Raw genomic sequence first — 22,273 nt, forward strand, 5'->3', positions numbered from 1 at the left:
TTTAGGAATTTTTCACAGTTTACATTTTACAAAGAACTATTAATCTATTTTAGCTTTTACTGTGAGGCTTAACAGCAGTTATTGGCTTGTGGGTTGTGACTTAAGGGGGAGCTCATCTTTACAGGGAGCCTATTCTTAGTAACATTTTATTTTGTCTGCATTGTTTATTTTGCTTGTTTTTATGAATTATTAGTTTCTGCCTCTTTTCAGCCTGTGAAAATGCCTTCTGGTTGCTAGAGCTCCATAAATGAAAAAAACAAACAATTTGACTGTGCAGCTTCAGTTTTATTGTTATTCCTATTTTTTATCAATCATCTTTCTATTTAGAATCTCTCCTATTCATATTCCATTCTGACTTTCTAACAGCTGCCTGTGTGCTAGATTGATTCATCCAAAGCAACCAGATACCGCTTAAAATTCCAGGCCTAACAGCTAAGTAGTAACAAATAAAATCTTCTTGCATATTGACTTATAATATTGCTGTCTACATTGTACTAAAAGTTATTTTTAAGGTAAATTACACTTTTAACGGAAAAGGAGAATCCTGTGCAAAATTATTGTTAACCCTGATTTAGTTAGCAGGTCAAACAGAGAGACACATCCAAAGAAAGCAATGTTTATCTTTATATTATACACTTTATTTCATTTAGTTACTGTGTATTGTCTGCATGGAAAGGTATGATACTGAAAATATATTCTGGAGTATTGTGTGATCTGTCTGGTTTCCTTTCTTAGACATATTTTTGTTGGAAAGCCGATTAAAAACTTCAGACATTAGTTGCTTGGGCAAGAAGATACATCTCAAGCTTGGAAGCGGGGCCAAGTTTTTACGGTGTTGTAAAATGTGTTCCCAGGGCATTCAGTTGATCCCACGTTACGATGTCCTTTCAAAATGTAAGTCGACTTAATGTATCCTTTTGTCACTCCACAACTGATGAGGTTTTTAACTGCATTCTGAGCTGCAGTATTGGGGTTAATGTCTGGTAAAAGAAATGATGGAAAAAAAGGGTTAAGAGAATGTGTTACTAGTACATACGTTGAAGTCTTCATATCTGACTTTAAGTGAACTTACAATGGAGATATATATATTTTTACCAGGATAAGAACTGTGAGTGTGGATTTCCTTCAATACATATATTTTTACAGAGGATCACAAAACTATTAGAACAAGGTTTTGTAACTTTTTTTGTCTGAGCATCCGCATTATGGACTCATGTTTGGTATTGAATTAACCATGTAGTATGTTTTAATTACAATTGTAGAATAAGATGCAGGTGCATTAATGGGATCACAGGAACCCACCCATACATCCTAAAGAACATGTTAGATTCTTGACCTATAAGTTAGAAGCTTACTGAAAATTATAGTGATTGTTTGGAAAGTTGCAAGAATATAAATAAAATTGTGTAAAAAAAAAAAACAACAACTGTGCTTAATAGTTGTACTCATCTATTTCGATTGTAATGTCTACAGGTGCTGGCATAAGGGGTAATTTAAAAAGTGCTAAAATTGTACTTTAGTGCTCATTCAATAAGCACTTACGTCTGGGGGCTGCACCTTGTGGAAGACTAAAAATCCAGAGCAGCTTGGTGGGCACAAGCCAACCCTGCATTTACCACATGCCTGTAAAGGGCAGGCATTAGTTATATAGCTCTTTTGCATACTGGGCCCCAAATGTCTGCCCATCCCTCCTGAATATAGTGCTGCTGAACACTCTATTAGTGCTTTTGCACTGTAAAGTGAGTAGTAGGGTATAAAAGTCGGAAAAATACGATAGCTTGCAACTCACTAGTGTATGTTCCCATGACACTGATTCCAATTGAGTTTGAGTTGTAATTAGGAGCATGGGCCCCAACAGAATTCCATCCACGTCCCTCATATACATTTCCATCCTCACCTACCAGGAAGCTGTAACAAAAGAAGGGGTGAATAACTATTAACAGTGCACCAGTAAAATCACAAGTATGTTTATTACTCCATTCAGAGCCATAGCAAATATTACTTGGTCCACTGCCCTTCCTGCTGCTTGCTCATGACTGACCCTTCCAGCCGCTGCCACCACCTCTTGCTGCTGCAGCCAATTGGTCTGCACAGCTTTCCCCCTCAGCTCAGTGCTCATTTGAACCTGTCCCTGTCTGAGGCATTGTCTCCATCCACTTCCCAACAACTGCGCCTGAGGCATGTGCCTCACTTGGTCACTTTCCATGTGCACCCCCAGCAACTGCGCCTGAGGCATGTGCCTCACTTGGTCTCTTTCCATGTGCACCCCCAGCAACTGCGCCTGAGGCACATGCCTCACTTGGTCTCTTTCCATGTGCACCCCCAGCAACTGCGCCTGAGGCATGTGCCTCACTTGGTCTCCTTCCATGTGCACCCCAGCAACTGCACCGCTGAGGCATATGCCTCTTGGTCTGCACTGCATTCCCCACTTAGCTCACTGATCTTTTGCACCCTTTCCTGTCTGTTTGCACAGTTTCCTTCCGCTTACACCCCCTGAAACTGTACACAGGACATGTTTCTCACTTGTCTACCCCTAGTTCCAGCCCTGCCACCAAACCTCATACCTGTATCCAACGTCACACCAGGCATTTGAATTCATGTGATAGTTCTGAATGCTTTTGGCCTGACTTATACATGAAGTCTGGCTACTGCAGTGTGCCCCAGCAGTGTGATGGATGATCACATAAGGGACAGGTGTGGTCATTGCAGTCCTGCAGGTGGCAGCACGACCTCCCCATTGAGCCTTTGTTAGGATTGTAGGGCAGCCTAATTGAACATAAATTGTATACATTGTAGTGTTTGTTTTGTTTTTAAGGTTAGTTTGGATGCAGTGGTAATAACAAAATGAAAAGAACAGGTTACACTGGTTGATGGTAAACATATTTGTTATTCAAGTTTTTAGTTATCCTTAGAAAGTGAAAGGTAGTTTTGTTTAATTCTTTCTTGTTTATCACAAGAAACCTGTCCCAGGCAAGCTAAACTCATTAATGGACCACTCACTGTAAAGCATTCTGTGGCAGGTAGCAGGCATTTCATATATTGTGTTCACTAGTGCTGGGCGGTATACCGCCATATACCGAATACCGTTTTTTTAAAAAAAAAACTGATATTCATTTTTGAAATACCCCCATACCGGTGAAGATTGGGTTGCGACCCGTGCGTACTGACGTCACGTACGCACGGGGTGCAACCCGAAGCGGCAACAGAAGCGGCTTGGGCCGCAATCCTTTCTGAACATTTGGACTAGTGGAGGGGCTGTATGCTCCCTCTACTGGCGCCTCACTGGGACAAACCTCCCAAAATTGCACATTCTAAGTACAGAACTGCATGAAGCAGTGCTTCATATACCGATTTAGAACCCCTGAGGAATTGTACCGACATGAGCCTTTCCATATTTTCAACTTTGTTCCCTGTGGATTAAATACTAATTGTCTCAATAGCAATATTTAGGGGCCCTGGCCACCAATGTTAATTGGGAAAAAAAATACCGTCAAATACCGTGACACCGATCTAATTTTGAAAAATACCGTGATATAAATTTTTGGTCATACCGCCCAGCACTAGTGTTTACTCTTGTGTAACGTACAGGTGTTAGCACCCTGTAGTAAAAGTATGTTTCGCAACGATGGCTTTGTGCAACAGATTATCTGTGGGTTTGAAGAGATAGAAATTAGGAAATTCTGGTGCGCTGTCAAATATAGACCCCATACTTGTTTTTCCTAATGAAAGAAAATGCAATCCTAATATACATTAATTTTAAGGTCTGGTAATCAGCTGGCTTTTTCTACATGGTTTCAAAAGTCAGATCCTCCAATGTAGAGAATAGCAAGAGGCAAACACATACTGCTTTTAATCGCAATTACATTTTTTTTAATGGATACAAACTGGAAAATTGCTTAGAACTACATTTTCATTCATTTGGCAAATCATTTATTTCTGGTTTAATATGCCTCATGAAGATTTATCAATTAAATGTTATTAAAGTTTTAAGATTTTTGATGATTGTCCCTTACACCCAAAATTTGTTTTTTGCATGATAAAAATAATGCCATTTTGAGCAACATTCAATTGTAATTTTTTTTTCAATTATCCATTAAATAGTTAAATGAATTTTTGCTTAATGGGGTTGTTCACATTTGAGTTAAATTTTTGATTTTCACGCTATGGTTTGGAATTTCTACAAGTTATCTGGTTGCTAGGGTTCAATGATCCTAAATATTTTAGGTAATAAAAAGTAACACTAACGATAAAATTGTAGCCTCAGGGCAATAGCTTTTGGCTGCTGGGGTCAGTGACCCCCATTTTAAAGTTGGAAAGAATCAGAAGAAGGCACATCATTTAAAAAATATAAAAAATAGTGAAAACAAATTGCAAAGTTGCTTAGAATTGGTCAGTCTATAACATACTAAAAGTTAACATAAAGGTAAACTACCCCTTTAATTCTGTTTTTGCACAAGAAACCTGTCTTTGGCAAACTAAACTGGTTAAAGGGGTCCCCCACCCACAAACTATTTTGTATAGTTAAAGAGAATGTAAATCCAAGCAATATTGCAATATATATTCACCATAGATGGTTTTGATTATTTTGAAACATAACTGCTGGCTGTTTATATTCTCTGCTATTGGCTCTTACTCTAACTATACAGCAGAAGCCAGCTATTTCTAAGACCTTGGAAAGATCTGACAATTACTACACTGGGGCATGTTATTCACACAGTAAAAACAGAGATCACTACTGTCCACCAGAGAGAAATCTCACGGCTGATTTTTATGTTCATATTTATCAATGAGAAAGAAATTAAATTGTCTCCTAATTAACACATGACTGAATAAAGAGTGGTAAAGCTCCTATCTTGCATGCTGGGGTGAGCTCTCTTTTACACTTTGATAAATATGCACCCCAATAGTCAGACTCAGAGAGCAAAAAAGGGTAAACAAACACTGCTTTCTGTAGCAATTACATTTACTAGTAACTTCAAAACCAATGAAAATCTGTACTTAATGTACTTTGGAAAGATTCTTTGAATTACATTTTATTTCATTATACAAAAAAATTATTTTGAGCAGAGATTTCCATTAATAGTTTTCTCTAAGTGGCATATGTTTGGGGGGGATATATGATGAACAAAGGAACAATGGTAAATAATGAGTAATGGTACTAGTACTCACTGTTTGCAACAGCGCAGAGTGTGGCAAAAATCGCAAGAAGACGCAGCATTATGGTGAGGCACCTGCAAAGGAAAAATGCACAAATATGAAATATTGTATATAGAGCCATACCATTTCAGTAAATTTATTCTCACTTATTCTCTGCTAAGCTGTGCCTGTAAATCTATGCCAAGACTGTGCGAGTTTAAACCTGTAAATGCTATCTTTGTAGAACAGGTTAAGAAATAATGTTGGGGTTTCGTTGGCTAGAACTGAAGTCATATTTATTATCAGCCTTGGAATGCATATCAATATGTTTTGGAAACTGTGCAATTTATGTATAAAAATTCACAAAGTGCAATAAAGGCAGCTTATATCTAAGGTAAGCTATCAATAACATGTTATTATGTTTTAAGTACAAATGTAATGTTCATTTTATTCCTATGTTTTGTGGGTTACTTCTGCAGCTGATTACAGAGCAATGCAGAAAAGCACTCACAGCCCAAATTAATCATTAATGGCTATTATTCAAGGTTAAGAAAAGAAAACTTTACACCTTCATTCATATAATGATTCATATAATTTTTACCAATTTATAGTAACCGAGCATTTAGCTTAATTTACCACGTACTGAGTTTTCAGATTAGTAGAGAGTTAGAGCTAAGTGCTGTTGCTGCACTCTAACATATGTAGGAGTTAATTGTCTGGTCAAAGCAGTAGATTCAATTTTAATGAATTGGTATTTACAAAGCCAAAAGGCTTTAATAAATGTGTTAGTCTACTATTTTTATTAGTGTGAAAAAATTAAAATGGGTGTGAATCTTTTAGAATTCTCCAATCACTTTTTTATGAAATAGCCATGAATCACTTGGAATAATAGTCTATAGAACTCAGTCTATGCATAGGCTAACAGAACAGGGTGACATTACTATTTAGGACTCACCTTTTTCCTTCCAAAACCTGAATAATTTTGCTTGTTCTCAACCCTATTTATTCACCACTCTTGAATAACCTGATTACAGAGGAAGGCGTTTCCAGGTGACATTGGCGGAACAGCTGGCACTGGGTGGGACTTGTAATGCAATATTTTTGTGTTTTCTTTAAAGAAACAGTAACACTGAAATATCCTTTTTAGATGTATACATAATTCTAAATCACTTCTTAAAAAAGGAGAGTGTTTTCTAGGAGAACTATAGTGCAAAAAAAATAAATATCATTTTAATATAAGCTTCTATAAGCTAGATAAACCCTACTTAGAAATAATTAATGCACAACATAATATCCTACTAATGTATAGGGTATAATTTCCCTTTATTCCCATAATCCACTGAGCAGAACATTGCCTCTTTACCTGCAGAGCAGTGCCCCAGTATCTGTCTTTGCACCTGGCTCAGTGTCCCTGAGTCTCTGATAAGCTGAAACAAAAATAAGCATTTATTCTGAGTTCTGTTTATTTTTATAGATTATCTTATTTACAATTAGAATATCACATCCAACCTTGTAAGGCCTAGATATAAGTTCATTTTGGTTTAGTAAAATTGGTTCTGTGATGATAAATAGAATACTAAAATATACTTTGCCCCACTAGAATGAAAAAACTGCAAATATTTGAAAGAATTTGTGTGCTTACAAATAAAATAAAAACTTTAAAACCACAAACTAAATAAAGATTTTTATGATTTGCCTAAGACAGCTTCCATTGACTTCTACATGAGGTCAACAGCTTTTAGATGGCATATTTTTACATTTGCGTGTTTTGTGGTTTTGACGCATAATTAATGGTGAAAAATTTGCTTTTTTAAACAAAAAATGTTTTTAGCACAAAAAATCTGCCCTCTAGAGACTAATGAAACAACATTTTTTAACAATAATTTCAGCCTTGTCAATAAAAAAAAAAAAATTCTGGTACTAATAATGTTTGAATACACATAACTATATATATATATATATATAATATTATATATTTAAAATATATTTTGTCCTCAGCGCGTTTACCCATAAACACACATTAAAATAAGAGCAATGTCAGATGGGGCGCTTTGTCACACACACCTCTCCACCTGGGACGTCACCAAAAATACCGTGTAACTTTTTCTCGAATGCTAGCTTATTTAAGAAAAAATGACAGAATATTCCTTCATGTTTTTCTTAAAAAAAAAAAAAAGTTGCACGTTGTAAGAATCATATTATTTCATTTATTTTCAGTAAGACTAAGAAACTTGAATGTTTTAATGAACTAGGAAAAGAAATAAATGAAAAGGAAAAATAATAAGTTGTTAAAGACAATTCCCATTGACTTCTATTGAATCTTTTGCCAGTGATGCACAGTATAGTTTACACTTTTAAGTGCTGTAAATTGCTTGCTCTGTAGATTCCACATTTTATACAGAATACAAGTTGTTTACAATCCAAAGATTTGGCAGCTATTACTAAACTGTCTAAACTATGCATCCAAAAATATTTGATATACACAAGAAAAAAAGGCTTGTTTACAAAAGCAGGGAAGGGTTGTAAGTAGTTTTTTCCATGTTTTACTTACAATAAAGAGCAAAGAGAACGTACAAGGAAAAGAGACTCTGAGCACCCTCAGGCACTACTCAGGCAGTCTAGTACTAGAAAGGAATGATCAGCATTACTGGGACGATCATGACATTTGCTGGGGTTATATAAATAAATTGCAAAGTTGTCCAATTGGAAGCATATAGGCTGGATGTAGCTTTCAAAGGGATGTACAGTCATGGCCAAAATTGTTGGCACCCCAGAAAGAAGTATTTCTCACAGAAAAGTATTGCAGTAACACATGTTTTGCTATACACGTGTGTATTCCCTTCATGTGTATTGGAACAGAACAAAAAAGGGAGGAAAAAAAGCAAATTGGACATAATGTCACACAAAACTCCAAAAATGGGCTGGACAAAATTATTGGCATTCTTTCAAAATTGTGGATAAATAAGATTGTTTCAAACATGTGATGCTCCTTTAAACTCACCTGGGGCAAGTAAAAGGTGTGGGCAATATAAAAATCAAACCTGAAAGCAGATAAAAAGGAGAGAAATTCACTTAGTCTTTGCATTGTGTGTCTGTGTGTGCCACACTAAGCATGGACAACAGAAAGAGGAGAAGAGGACTTGAGAAACATTGTGGAAAATATCAAGAATCTCAAGGTTACAAGTCCATCTCCAGAGATCTAGATTTGCCTTTGTCCACAGTGCGCAACATTATCAAAAAGTTTGCAACCCATGGCACTGTAGCTAATCTTCCTGGGTGTGGATGGAAGAGAAAAATTGATGAAAGGTTGCAACGCAGGATAGTCTGGATGGTGGATAAGCAGCCCCAAACAAGTTCCAAAGAAATGCAATCTGTCCTGCAGGCTCAGGGAGCATCAGTGTCAGCGCAACTATCCATCGACATTTAAATGAAATGAAACGCTATGGCAGGAGACCCAGGAGGACCCCACTGCTGACACAGAGACATAAAAAAGCAAGACTACAGTTTGCCAAAATGTACTTGAATAAGCCACAATCCTTCTGGGAAAACGTCTTGTAGACAGATGAGACCAAGATAGAGCTTTTTGGTAAAGCACATCATTCTACTGTTTACCGAAAATGGAACGAGACCTACAAAGAAAAGAACACAGTACCTACAGTGAAATATGGTGGAGGTTCATTGATGTTTTGCGTTTGTTGTGCTGCCTCTGGCACTGGGTGCCTTGAATGTGTGCAAGGCATCATGAAAATCTGAGGATTACCTAAGGATTTAAGGTCGCATTGTAGAGCCCAGTGTCAGAAAGCTGGGTTTGCGTCCGGAATCTTGGGTCTTCCAGCAGGACAACGACCCCAAACATACGTCAAAAAGCACCCAGAAATGGATGGCAACAAAGCACTGGAGAGTTCTGAAGTGACCAGCAATGAGTTCAGATCTAAATCCCATTGAACATCTGTGGAGAGATCTTTAAATTGCTGTTGGGAAAAGGCGCCCTTCCAATAAGAGACCTTGAGCAGTTTGCAAAGGAAGAGTGGTCCAAAATTCCCGGTGAGAGGTGTAAGAAGCTTATTGATGGTTATAGGAAGCGACTGACTTCAGTTATTTTTTCCAAAGGGTGTGCAACCAAATATTAAGGTAAGGGTGCCAATCATTTTGTCCAGCCCATTTTTGGAGTTTTGTGTGACATTATGTCCAATTTGCTTTTTTCCTCCCTTTTTTGTTCTGTTCCAATACACACAAAGGGAATAAACATGTGTATAGCAAAACATGTGTTACTGCAATACTTTTCTGTGAGAAATACTTGATTTTCTGGAAATATTTCTGGGGTGCCAACAATTTTGGCCATGACTGTATAAGGCTCCCAATTTGCTCATGGGCTCTATAAACTTTTACCATAAAAAAGGAAAAAGGCTGCACTCCTTTCTGTATTCTTTATTCCATTAAATATAAAAACATAGCTGCTGGGATACAAACAGCCTAACACATTTTGGGAAGAACCCTTAATTGTAGGCTATAAACTCTTATGTGTGACATCATAATTTTCTGCAGTTTTGTAATGCTGGGTGGCGAGAATTTTGCCTGGTGGCCTCTGATGATGTACATTACAAGTAACATATACTCTACAGTGCACCTTAAAAAAATATGTAATAATGATGGGAGAACAACCAACACCTAATTTACCAGTAGTTATATATAAAACTAAAATAATTACCCCTTATAAGAACAATACATTTATTTACAGATAGATATATATTTCATTCACTTCTATAAACCCCAATAACTATCATGCACGTTAATGAAAAATTAACTGACAGTTTTTATTACCTTGTATGATTTTTACATGGGTTTATTTATTGAAACGTGTTTTTATTGGGTTTATCAGAAGGAACAAAAAAAAATAAGAATCACAGAAACAAAGTTTGCTATATACATTGCAATGTACATTCTCAATACAGCACTTTAGTTGTTCCAGAACAGGGAGCAGAGTATAGGAGGGGGCAGTGTTAGTGAGGACAACCAGGGGACACTGGGGGAGTATTCCAACCATATCTGTTGAAATGTGGACCTCCTGCTGTACCACTTACTAACTTTCCTCTACGCTTGTGTCCGGGGCAACATATCTCAACACAGTGTGTGTATTTGTACTCCTCTCCATGCCATCCAGAGTGTTGTATGCTTTCCACCCTAGGTTATTGTCCAGCAGTTCTTCTGAGGACCTGTGTTATAGTGGGGTGATACTGGTTTTCCACATTCTGGCAATTATTGTTCTGGTGGCAAAAAACACTTATGGTGTAAAATAAAACTTTACATTTTTCCATGTTTAGGTGCAGCAATGATTTGAACTGGTAGGTTGAGCTTGGTGTCAAGTACATTAAATATGTCTTGCCATAGAGGTCATATGTTGGGAAGATGTAAGAAAATGTGCACAAGGGTGCCAACTGCCCCGCACTGCATCCAACAGAGTGGGGATGCCCCTGGTTGTATGTGAACAAGTCTGTGTAGTGTAAAATACCATTTAAGGAATATCTGTATTGTTCCAGCTCACCAAGGTACCGGAAAATTGGAATTAACCGGGGACATGTTCTGCACTTCAGTATAGTAGGGTAATGTAGTGCTTTTTGCAATTAAATTGACTTTCTCAATATATGTATAAAATAATGTTATTTGTATGTTGCACGGTGCTATATAGTATGGACTTTAACTTGGCTATATACTGACAATTTATTACGCAAATGGAATTGGTGATGTCACAGTCATACTCTTTAAATGTTAATTGGCCTCACTTTCCAGTTTGTCTGACGAAGGGGTTTACCCCAAAATGTTACTGTGTTGCACTAAATAAACATGCAGGTTTTTCCTGCTTATAACTGCCTTGCTGTGCCAGTAGCTATGGTGTTTGAAACCAGATAATGCCAGAAATGAAAATGTTGCCAGATTGATAGGGAAGCACTTAGATAAGCACTATAGATATGCTTTTACCTAACCTAATAAAATGTATGCTATAAAAAGGCTATTAAGAAAGGTATGCAGCATTATTGTCCAAGTTGTACTAGTAAGCATGGTTTATGTATCAATCATGCTGGTGCTGTCCTTATACATAGGAATCCACACACCAGCAGTGCACTCCAAGAAACTATTCCAGCCTTTATACTAGCTGGAGTGTGCTGCTGGCATGTGGATATCTGATGATTGTGTTACCCCTTGGCTTCAGACTCTGGGCTGGAGCACCCGGGTCAGCAGGATCATTCGGTAAGCAGAATAGTTTTTCTGTGTGAAAGTTATTCTTCAGCATCTCACTCTCAGCAACCTGCCAGTTTCCATGCTCTCTTCATGCTGAGGTCGGAGTCAGATTTTAATTGACATGTAGGTCTAATATGTCTTTTCACATACTGAGTGCTATGAATCCATTGATTACTGTCTTTATACATACCCATAAATAAGGAGTGTTATTCTATTTAGGGGAAGTTGCTTAAAGGACAATTAAAGGTTAATATAAATTAAAAGTAAGTGTAAAGGCATTCTTTTTATGTACTTACTGCATATCTAAATTCCCAGATCCCTGCTTGCTTCTCTGAGATATGGTGCTGGCAGCCTACAGCAGTGTGAAGACTACAGTGACATCACTGAAATCTCTCTGTCCTTCCTGTAGGTGCCAGCGGCAGCCTTCCTATTCTCTGAGCATGTGTGTAACTTGATCCTGTCTGCTGTTCTGAGCTACACATGCCCACCAGCCAATCAGAAGCGGATCTGGCAGAGGGGAGGGGGGGAGGGAATGAAACACATGTGCAGTATGAAGCAAGGAGGGAAAGGAAGGGAGAATACCTTTTTAGAGATGGCTGCCTGTTCTAGAAAATGTGAAGTAAGTGTGACTGAGTAAATATTTGATTAGGTGAGCCAAAAGTGTGGCGTTTTTACTAAACAATAGGCGGACTATTGGGCAGTATGCTTTTTACATTTTGACTTGCATTCTCCTTTAAAGAAGAAGGAAAGTCATTTTGGCATTTTACTGCCACATTATTGCCACCTAGAACAATATATTAATTCTGCAGAAAGCATTACCATACCTGAGTAAAGAGCCCTACAAGCTTTCTCTCTTTGCTTTAGACAGCAGCTGCCATTTTAAATAGATTCCTGCTGCAGCACTAACCTTTTTAGCTCAGATCTCTCCTAAGGGAGGGAGTTTGTAGCATTCTTATGGGAGGGGGGAACAGAAGAGAGAAGAGAACTGTGCAGACTCTGGCAACTAGAATTAAGTATTTTTCTGAGAAGGACACCCTAACAGCATGTTTACAAAAAAAGACAAGAAATCCTGTGTTTCTTTTGATAGAGGACTCAGTGCAGTGTTTTTGTGAGTGCTTATGGCTGTATTTACATAGACCTTTCTGATAAAGCTTACTTAGTTTTTACCTTTCCTTCTCCTTTAATCACAATGTATATTTAGCATGTTTCCATACTTAAGCTATTTAGAAGTACAGATTAATTGTCCTTGTGCATTGTCCTAGTTTTAGTTTCTTTGGTAGCTGCATATTTTATTTAAAAATAGATATTGGTTATTGTCTAGGGAGGTTTTCATTTAGATTGTTCATGTTTATATTGCATCTAGTATTAAAAAGTCTAAAAGCAACTGAATTTGCTGAGTAATCTTTCAGCACAGCAATGCATGACTCCTCATTAGCATGGGATTTACTAGATTTGATTACCATTCAGTTGCATGTGGTAGGTGCTACATGCTTAGGCAACCTAAAAAATAATATCTCCTGTGCAACTGTGCACCCTGTACTATGAACCTTGCATGTAATTTATCAGAGCAGGCAGAACCAGCACATTGTGCTTTACACCTGCATCTGATGAGAATGATAAAGGGATTAAGTGGATTATAGAGATGCAGATGAACTGGTGGTTCATGCTTCATGAAAGCCTTTTGAAATTCAAATCAGTAGTCACCCAGCATTGCTTATATAATGTATGGAGCTTGGGGGTTATGTACTGAACTGAAACAGGTGATGCACTGTTAACTGCAGAGGTATGCTTCACTTATGTTTGGCTTAATGTCCCTGAATCTTTGATTACATGCAACAAAAATAGCCTAATGGTTTCTCTTGTTTGTTTTGTTAAGGGTACGGAAAAAAAAATGTTAGTGTATAAGTGGCATACACTAACTTGCTCAAGGTTTCATGTAAACAAAAACATATTTTGGATGCTTGTGTAATTTATTTTTTTTGTAGGGGACTGATAAATGGGGGAAAATATTTTGGCCAAAATAAGGAGAGCAGTGTCCTAAGATAAACATGCCACATTTAAGAAATATTGTTATACAGAAATATGTTATACAGGAACGGTGTTGGACTGGCCCACCAGGATACCAGGAAAACTCCCGGTGGGCCCTCCTGCTCCTAACCATTTGGCCTATTTCATGATCATTCCCTATTTCTGAATGGGAATAAAGAGGATAAATAGATGGAATGATAGATGCTAGCATGTAAATAAAAGAGACTTGGAGAATAAAGTGGTTGAGTAAAGCTGGCCATACACGTGGCGATCTGACGATGTTTCGTACGACCATCGGTCGCACGAAACATCGTAAGATCCGCCACACACCATTCAGGGCTGAATCGGCAGGTAAGGAGGTAGAAACAATAGGATTTCTACCTCCTTCTGCCGATTCAGATCTGAAGGGAGAATTTTGGTCAGGCGCCTTCTATGGCGCCCGATCAAAATTTTCCAACTGGTCCGATCGGCGAGTCGGCCGATATCAGCAGCTTCCTGCGATATCGGTCGACTCGCCGACATACCATACACACACCGATTATCGCACGAAACGAGGTTTCGTACGATAATATCGGTGCGTGTATGGCCACCTTAAGGAAAGGATTAAAAATGGCTCAAGAGTGGGGCCATGGTCTACGGTTTTCTGGTGGGCCCCTGGGGTCCCAGTCCGACACTGTACAGGAAATTCATTATGTTGATCATATATTGCCTTCCCCACCTCTATGTCGGAGGCATTTTTCTGTTAACCAATCAAAAAACAATTTTATTAGACAGTGTACAATAGTCCTCATTATTAATAACAGAACTGTTAGTGGTAAAAGGTGTTTAACTGTGTAAAATGTGAGCTTCTGTATTGTCCTGTCAATTCATATAGGAGAAATTCCCTAGAGAAAACACCCATGATATTTCTGCACAGTATACAATATTCAGATGACCAGCACAAAATGCTAAAGTAGCCATGGTGAAGTGACCAGAATAAATCCCCAGTGAACTACACAGACATAAGACACGGAGAACTCCACACAATAATATAGACAATAATATTCTACACAAAACACAGCCACAACAGTTGAGAATGGAAATTAATATCAGTTTAAAGTAGTAACCACAAATTGGTTGTTCACCTTCCAAACACCTTTTTAGTACAGACAATATACCAGCAATTAAGACTTTCAACTGCTTTTTTTTTTTTTTTTAGTATCATAAAAGTATAAACTTTATTGATCCTTTCTCTGGCGGTTCAGTGGCAGCTCAGTAAACCAGATGCAGCCTCTGAATTTGCTACATTAGTTGGTGCATTTCTCAGCACTGTCTGTGGCATGTTAGCAACTATTGTATCAATTATAACAGCTGCTTTTAATGAATCAGCAGGGCCAAAAAAATATATCAACTAATATATTAAATTAAAACATTTTATGGTGTCAGTGGCCCCCTCAGAGCCTTGGGACGTACAAGAAGGTGAAAATAAAACATGAGACCTGAATATTTTAAAAATGTTCAAAAATAAAATATATAAAGCAATTTTAAAAGGTCTTTATTTCTGGTGTCCTATCTGAAGACAACTGTACAGAAAAAAAGTGATTGATACGTCAACAACCACTTGAAATAGAACCATTTAAAATAGAAATAAGAATAATTTTATTATTTGGCTCTTATTGGGACTACAAGTCTTTTCTGCCTTCTTCTCCACAGGATAAAGACACCTATATTGAAAACTCTGACTTTAATCTCCTAGTATGGAGGGCCTCAAAAAATTTCCAGGTAACAATGGTATAGTAAAGCATAGGGTTCACACAACCTGAACAACAGTCAGATATGGCAATACCATCTTTAAATATGTCCAGATTATGTTTGTTTAACCATTAGAGCTAAACTACACTACAGGAGATTTTCCAGGCTGGTGTTGGATCGACAGATTGTATCTATAAGTTAAAATATAATGGGATGTGCAAACTACATGGAAGCTTTGCCATCTGATGCGCACTGCATGCTGGATCTGCATCCAACGAGATAAAAGCTGATGGTGTCTGAAAGACTTTTTCTATCTGAAGCCAACTGTACAGGAAAAAAAAGTGTTTGAAAGGTGAACACCCCTTCTCATTGAAATAATTGACTATGCATAAACTAAACACACTTTATGACACTTTCACAGCAATAAGATGATGCTAAGGTAGTGCACCTGCGAGAATTCGCACATTTTGTCTCCCAAAATAAAAGGAAAGGTAAAAATGAAGTAAGCTTTATCAGAAAGGTCTAAGTTAATACAGCCAAAAGCTGCACTGAGTCCTCCATCAAAAGAAATACAGGATTTCTTTCCTTCTTTTTTGTAAACATGTTGTTCGGTATCAGACTTCCTCTCCCATGAGAATGCACTTCTCTCTCCCATCAGAATGTTTGATCTGAGCTACAGTAGAGCTGCAGCAGGAAGCTAGGGAGACCACGCTACAATGGCAGCTGCAGTCTTAAACAAATGGAGGGAGCTTCTAGGGCTCTATATGGTAAAGCTTTCTGCAGAAAAAATATAGCGTTCTAGCTTGCACTTATGTGGCTAATCTATTGACAGTAAAATGCCTTTCCTTCTCCTTTAACATGGTCCCACATTCCATTACTCAAACATTTGCATTCTATAGTATATACTTTTCCTTAAAGGGGTAGTTCACCTTTAAGTTAACTTTTAGTATGTTATAGAATGGCCAATTCTAAGCAACTTTTCTATGGGTCTTCATTAATTGTTATAGTTTTTTGATTTTTTGCCTTCTTCTAAATGGTAGCTTTCAAATGGGAGTCACTGACCCAAACAGCCAGAAAACTATTGTTGCATGGCAGTTTGTTATTGTTACTTTTCATAACTTGTTTTTGTATTCAGGTCCCCTCCTAATCATATACCAGTCTCTCAATTAAACCACCCCCTGGTTGCTAAGTTAATTTGGACCCTAGTAACCATATAGCTGCTAAAACTCTAAACTGGAGAGCCGCTAACCAAAAACTGAAATTATTAAAAAAAAAAAAACACAACCCCTTTAACATACTGTTGCTGATTATTCGTAATTCAATTTTTGTGCACTGACGCACCCCATTTCAAATTAGGGTTTCCAAAACTTGAATGTTTAATATTTATTAAAAGCATAGGAGGCCTATTTTGTGGTTTGAGATTTTTTTAAATTATGAGTAAGCTAATTTCCACTAAAACTACAAATGTCTAATAATTTCTTAAAAGATCAGAGTTGAAAAAGCATGAACAAATTAAAATGCGGAACGAAAACAATTAAACCACAAATTTTACGTTTTACCACAAAGTGAAAAAATCCCTGAAAACCTCTAAAACCACAAATTAAATTTAGATTGTTACAGTTTGCCTAGGACAACTCCCATTAAGATCTACATGACCTTGACAGCTTTTAGCTGGCGAAGTTTTGTAATAGTGTTTTTCATAGTTTATGCACTTAATAATTCATGAAAAATTCAAGTTTTATCGTAAAAACCTTCCCATGAATCATGAAGAAAAAAATCTGAAAAAAACTCCAGTGTAAATTTTGGCATCTACAAGCTTGCAAGTTCGTGTAGAAGTCAACAAGTCACAAATCTGACTTTTGATAAACAGGCCTCATAGTATATATACAGTACATAACAGGTTCCCTATATTGGTCATTTTCTCTCCCATTCTCTCCAGGTGTATATAATCATAGGCCTAGTAGATGGCTAAGGAAGTATATTATTTTATATCATTGCAGTCCCGTTTCTGTACCTTATAAAGTAATGTCATGATATTATTTAACTATTTTATACGTAAATATTAACTCTATAAAAAGGTACAATTTAATTTATAACTAGATGAATTTTTAAACAGCAGAACTCATTACAGATGTGTTATTAAAAATGAAACAGAAAATAAATAGATTTGAAAACATGGCCTGTAAGATGGGATTTTAATTTGAATTAGCACTTTGTAGCATCCTGTTTAAATGACAATGGTTCTCATTTTAAAAAGGGAACAGCAGTCATTTCTAATGAGCGAAATATTTTCGCCAGCTATGAAAAAAACACCCATAGATTTTAATGGCTGCAAAAAAAACCCAACTTGTTTTGTGAATTTTTGGTATTTTGCTAATTTTTCAGCAAAGAGAAATGGGACAGATTTGGTTTTCAATTGTCATTATTAAATAGTTAATATAAGTTATGCACAGTATCTTCTTAGCTGTAAACCTTTACTGTTCTCGAGTACTAATTTTACCACATATTCGGAAGGCCCCTAAGATTTAAAATGATCTCTCCCCATTAGAACAAGATTTAAAGCTCAGAGGCCATGACGTTTCCAAAGATATGATTTTTTTTCATTATTATTATTATAAGCAGACTATCACTTAGTCATGTGTGTAAACAAACACACTTCTAAAGATCTGTCATGCACTGATCTTCAGTAGACAAACACTTAACTTTTGAAGGCATTAAACAGGCTAGTAATGTATACTGTTAGAAACAAACCCCATTGACTTATGTAAGACTTTCTGTGTGCAAGCTTGTATTTTCTTTTTGTATTATGGCATATTTTTGGCACTGAATTGGCTTTGCACAGATTTCACAAAAAGTTGCCCATTAGTTCTAGAGGGTCTTTTTAAGACTGCATATGCTTTATTGGCAAATACTGTTTTGGCTGAGAATTACATCTAAGGTGGTACTGTAAAGGTTAATCTTCATTACTGTATTGGTTAAGGTGTACTATATTTATACCTTATGGCTCTCAGTATTTTAACTGCTAAACTTACATGCATTTTGGATTACTGATAAACACTGGACAGTAACCCATAGCAAAAACTCCTATTGTCCTGAGGTCAGTTTACTTCTGCTCAAGGAAGACAATTATTTTTGTTTAGCATTAATTTTAAAAAGCAAATGTTTCACTCAGGAAAGTGACAAGGATGTGACAGAGGTTGATGACTGTTGGACGGTGAAGATTCTCTTCTGTGTCATCATGGGTGTGCCAGACTGCTGGGAATGGGGTGGAAATCACATGGAGGATTGGAACACCTGAGAGAAAGTGACACCAGGAAATGAAAGAGACAAATATAAATTTGAGGTTACAGAAATTAAGAATTAAGTTAGCAACAGACAAAAACATAACAAAAAACAACCATGAAATCGATCTAACCTTTCCGTAAAAAAGGAATGTGATCATCTTCAACAGGACCATAATAAAGATCAGGTCTGAAGTAAGTGTGCTCAGATGGGTGTGATTGCAGTAGGCCAAGATTATGTAACCGTTTCTCTAGAATGTGAGGAAAAAGGTTATAGAATGAATAAACAAGCTAAATTATATAAAATACAGAGCTGAAATTGTCAAGTTGTGTTACCAATGGTGCAGAGTCTCAAAAAGTGGCTACGAGTCTCACTAAAATGATTTAGAATGAGAAGGTCTGGGGCTCCCAACAGGTCAAGGAGAACAAACAGAGCCTGTAAAGAGACATAAATGTAAACTATTTGCAAAGGCTTTTCACAGACCCTTTTTCTATACTGAAAAAAACCCTTTCTTACTATTGCACTGAGATGGTTTCCATCTCCTCCTGGTAGTTTAGATTTCTCCAGACGCTGTGCTAAATGCCGTGCCCCATACAATGAATCGGTTGCTGTCCATTCAGCTAGTGCCTCCTCCCCATCCAAGAAAAACAACTGTAAGGTGAGCGTGGAACCCTACTGGACAGATGTTACAAAAACGTCCATTACATATTTAATGTCTTTGATAAATATGGTAGTAGAGATAAACTAACCAGAGGATTAAACACGAAAGGTTAGAATAAGTTACCAGAGTGTACTTCAGCATACATTTTTCTGAGGTCTATTAGATTAATATATAATTAATAGATAAATCAGAAGTTGTATTTTGGGGAGAAAAAAAACTATCACATCACGGATAAAAAGTAGCTAGCTTTGGCAGATATATAAATATAATATTTTTCAGAAAACTGGGTAAAAAGCTAGTCCCAACATCATGCTCACCCTGTCCTTAAGTTTCCGGAGTTCGCTGTCTAGTGCTGTGACAGCTTCAAGGATCAAAGAGCATGGCACAGCTGAGTCAGTAGCCCCAATGAATGGACGACCTCTCCTATCTGGAAGAAACCACTTTGAGTCTAGATGACATGCAAGGACAAGGCGTTGAGGGGCATAGGGATCCAGAGTAGCCACCACACTTCCAAAAGACAATGATCCACGAGGCGTAACTGCATCAAACAGATCTAGGTCAACTGTCCAACCAGAAGACAAAGTCTGCAAGTGAGTTGATATGAGCTGAATAAAAACAAAACAAAGGAATTTGTTTTAGTCTGTTTAATACAGTTATTGGGTATAAACTGGGGATGCACTGAACCCAGTTTTTTGGGTTCGCCCGAACCCCCGAATCAATTGTAAGGGATTTGGCTGAATACCAAACCGAATCCTAATTAGCATCAGAAGGGTTACAAATGAAAAATTTTTCACTTCCGTGTTCACGCAGCGACATTTAACCCTTACAAATCCTAATTAGAATATGCTAATTAGGATTTGGTGCATCCCTAGTATAAACAGAATGTCAGCAAGCTTCTGTTCAAAATGGCTCATGTGTGCATGTTCAAATTACCCTAAATTTGTAACTTCATTTGCATATAAATGTTACTGGTAAGTATATATAACCATTTTACAACAAAACAATGGGACACTTGATGATGTGCTCATTTGGACCTGAGGAAGACTCAATACCTGTATCAGTTAACTTGGTTACCAGTGTGTTTAGCCAAAATGACAAATGGTTTGCCTGTTCAATAGGCCTGCCCATAATTTTTCAGCTGAGAGTTAAAATACTTGTTGCTATGGGTCTTTGTGCAGTTCTACAATGGTTAATACATTAGCTACTTAGCAACCAAAATGTATCTCACCTCTCTGACCATAACGTTTCCTTCACTTCCAGGTGGTCTTTCAATTAGCATTGGCTTTAAGAAGGATGACCACAGACGATCTGAATTCACCTTGGAGACAATTTGTCTGATATGACTAATGGACATTGCCTTAGGCACAATCTGCAAAAAAAAATGATTCAGGCATTATTTCAAGATTTATGTAATAGAAAGAAAACAGGGCATTTTAATTAAAACCTGAAGTTAATTTATGTGACCCTAAAGGTGGCCCATCAGTGGTGTCCATACACAGGGTATGGATAAGCTGCTGAAATCGGTCTGAAGGACCCAAATTGGCAGCTGAAATCTGCCCATGTATGGCCAACTTTGGGATACCTAGAATAGCACAGACAAGCTCTCCTTTCATCTCCCCTCAGTAGTCCCTGAGTCCTCTCAGCATCCTACAGGCTTTCCCCACTTACCAGATCATATCACTGAGAAGGTACCAGGAAGACCTGAGAAACAGTTGTGGACTGTACAAGAAGGAAGTACCTATGCCACCTGAACAAACATGAAATTTTATTTGCTTCTTGCTGATTTTTTTTTTTACAAAATGTTGTTGATTGCAGCAGACTCTCCTTTACCAAAAAGAATGGTTTAGACAATGTCACAAGTAGGAAAACAAAATTCTAAGCCATTGCCAAGAAAAAACACACCTGGCAAAGTACAAAAACCAAAACACGTGTAAAACAGCCACCTCCCTGCAAACTTGTGCCTGACATGCCTTGAATACTAACTCAAGTGCCAAAACTATTCCTTTCATTACAGGGGAGAAGAGTAGTATGCAAAAACGTCACCTGAAAAATGCATGTTTTCTGTTCTTGCAACATGTAATCAAGATAAAATGTGCCATCTGCCATGCTAATATGTGACAGGACTGATTTTATATATACATAAACATATGTAAATGTATGTATATATTTATTTATATAGCACTACTGTGTAAATAGCACTGTATGTTTATACAGTCAGTACAAATTGGAACAAACACTGCAGATTAAGTGGCACATTAATATATACACACATGTAAGCAAACTTTGCCAACTTGCCAGTATACATTTGCGTATAATTTTTTTTTTTATATATATATGTAGTGAATAATGTACCCCGCACCTCTTATTGTACAATATAAGGAGTTCGAGGTGACTTTACACTGTGTAAAGCCCGATTATACACACACAGTGGTGTGATTAAAAGATTTTCAGTGGGGCTTGTTACAAAATGTACACAGGGACCCTTAGGCACTAGCGCCGCCACTGCCCCCTACTGGCGTACAGTATATTTACCCCTCTAGTATTCGTTTATAAAATCAGTCGTTTCTCCTGTCACCATGGTCCCTATCTTCTCACGAACCTACGATGGGGCCTGTCATCTCTCTCCCCCAACAAATACGACACATGGTAAAAACAAATGCACTGTGCACAGTCGCTGAATAGATGTTCCCCTCACTTTACACTGGCGCATGTGCCTTCGTGTCCTTACCTCCCTACCGCTTCTTGTTTCTTTTCTTCCATTCTCTCTCACTTTGCCGCTTACTTCCCAATTTTCCCACAGCAGTATCCCAGCACCAATCAGGACCCCTGCCCCTAGCACAAATAGAGACCGAGACTTCCGGGGCCACGTCTCTGAAGCCGGCTGCCCCACAGGTGAACGAAGATTACTGCCAGACCGGCGGGGAGCCATCAGGCCGGAAACCGGCCAATCAGCAAAAAGGGGTCTTAGACGGCTGAAAGCTCAGCCAATCAGAAGAAAGAGGTGGTACTGTCAGCTCATTACACCAATGCAAACACACTACCGTTCTAGTTACTGTAATGTAGGGATAGGATGTAGGCAATACCAATCACAAAAGTCAGGGAGAGTGTGTGGGCAGCGTGCCATCCAATCAAACAGGGCGGCCATCGGCGTAATGCCATGTCATCTGTGTAAGCGCTAATTTTTATCATACATTAAAC

General features: G+C 37.6%; 2 protein-coding genes across 4 annotated transcripts; both read right to left on the reverse strand.

Annotated features, from left to right (window-relative positions):
• Positions 1-611: 611 nt before the first annotated feature.
• pglyrp1 (peptidoglycan recognition protein 1) lies at positions 612-6,597 on the reverse strand. Of its 3 annotated transcripts, none has more exons than XM_012968332.3 (5): positions 6,500-6,597; positions 5,170-5,231; positions 2,565-2,766; positions 1,790-1,908; positions 612-980 (listed from the first exon to the last, which is right to left on the reverse strand). In XM_012968332.3, exons 1-5 carry the CDS (start codon positions 6,580-6,582, stop codon positions 802-804), a joined length of 645 nt encoding a protein of 214 aa, XP_012823786.1. In that variant the 5' UTR covers positions 6,583-6,597; the 3' UTR covers positions 612-801. The 3 variants fall into 3 exon arrangements, with proteins under 3 accessions (XP_012823786.1, XP_012823787.1, NP_001015775.1); XM_012968333.3 differs by lacking the exon at positions 6,500-6,597 and adding an exon at positions 6,092-6,131; NM_001015775.1 differs by lacking the exon at positions 6,500-6,597 and having other exon boundaries at positions 617-980; positions 5,170-5,230.
• A 9,903-nt stretch (positions 6,598-16,500) lies between these two features.
• On the reverse strand, positions 16,501-22,084 carry qpctl (glutaminyl-peptide cyclotransferase-like). Its single transcript, XM_002932599.4, has 7 exons — positions 21,804-22,084; positions 20,304-20,444; positions 19,393-19,680; positions 18,931-19,086; positions 18,750-18,849; positions 18,548-18,664; positions 16,501-18,426 (listed from the first exon to the last, which is right to left on the reverse strand). Exons 1-7 carry the CDS (start codon positions 22,002-22,004, stop codon positions 18,281-18,283), a joined length of 1,149 nt encoding a protein of 382 aa, XP_002932645.1. The 5' UTR covers positions 22,005-22,084; the 3' UTR covers positions 16,501-18,280.
• Positions 22,085-22,273: the final 189 nt, after the last annotated feature.

Source organism: Xenopus tropicalis, chromosome 8 (assembly GCF_000004195.4).
Source record: "Xenopus tropicalis strain Nigerian chromosome 8, UCB_Xtro_10.0, whole genome shotgun sequence".
Classification (NCBI taxonomy): domain Eukaryota; kingdom Metazoa; phylum Chordata; class Amphibia; order Anura; family Pipidae; genus Xenopus; species Xenopus tropicalis.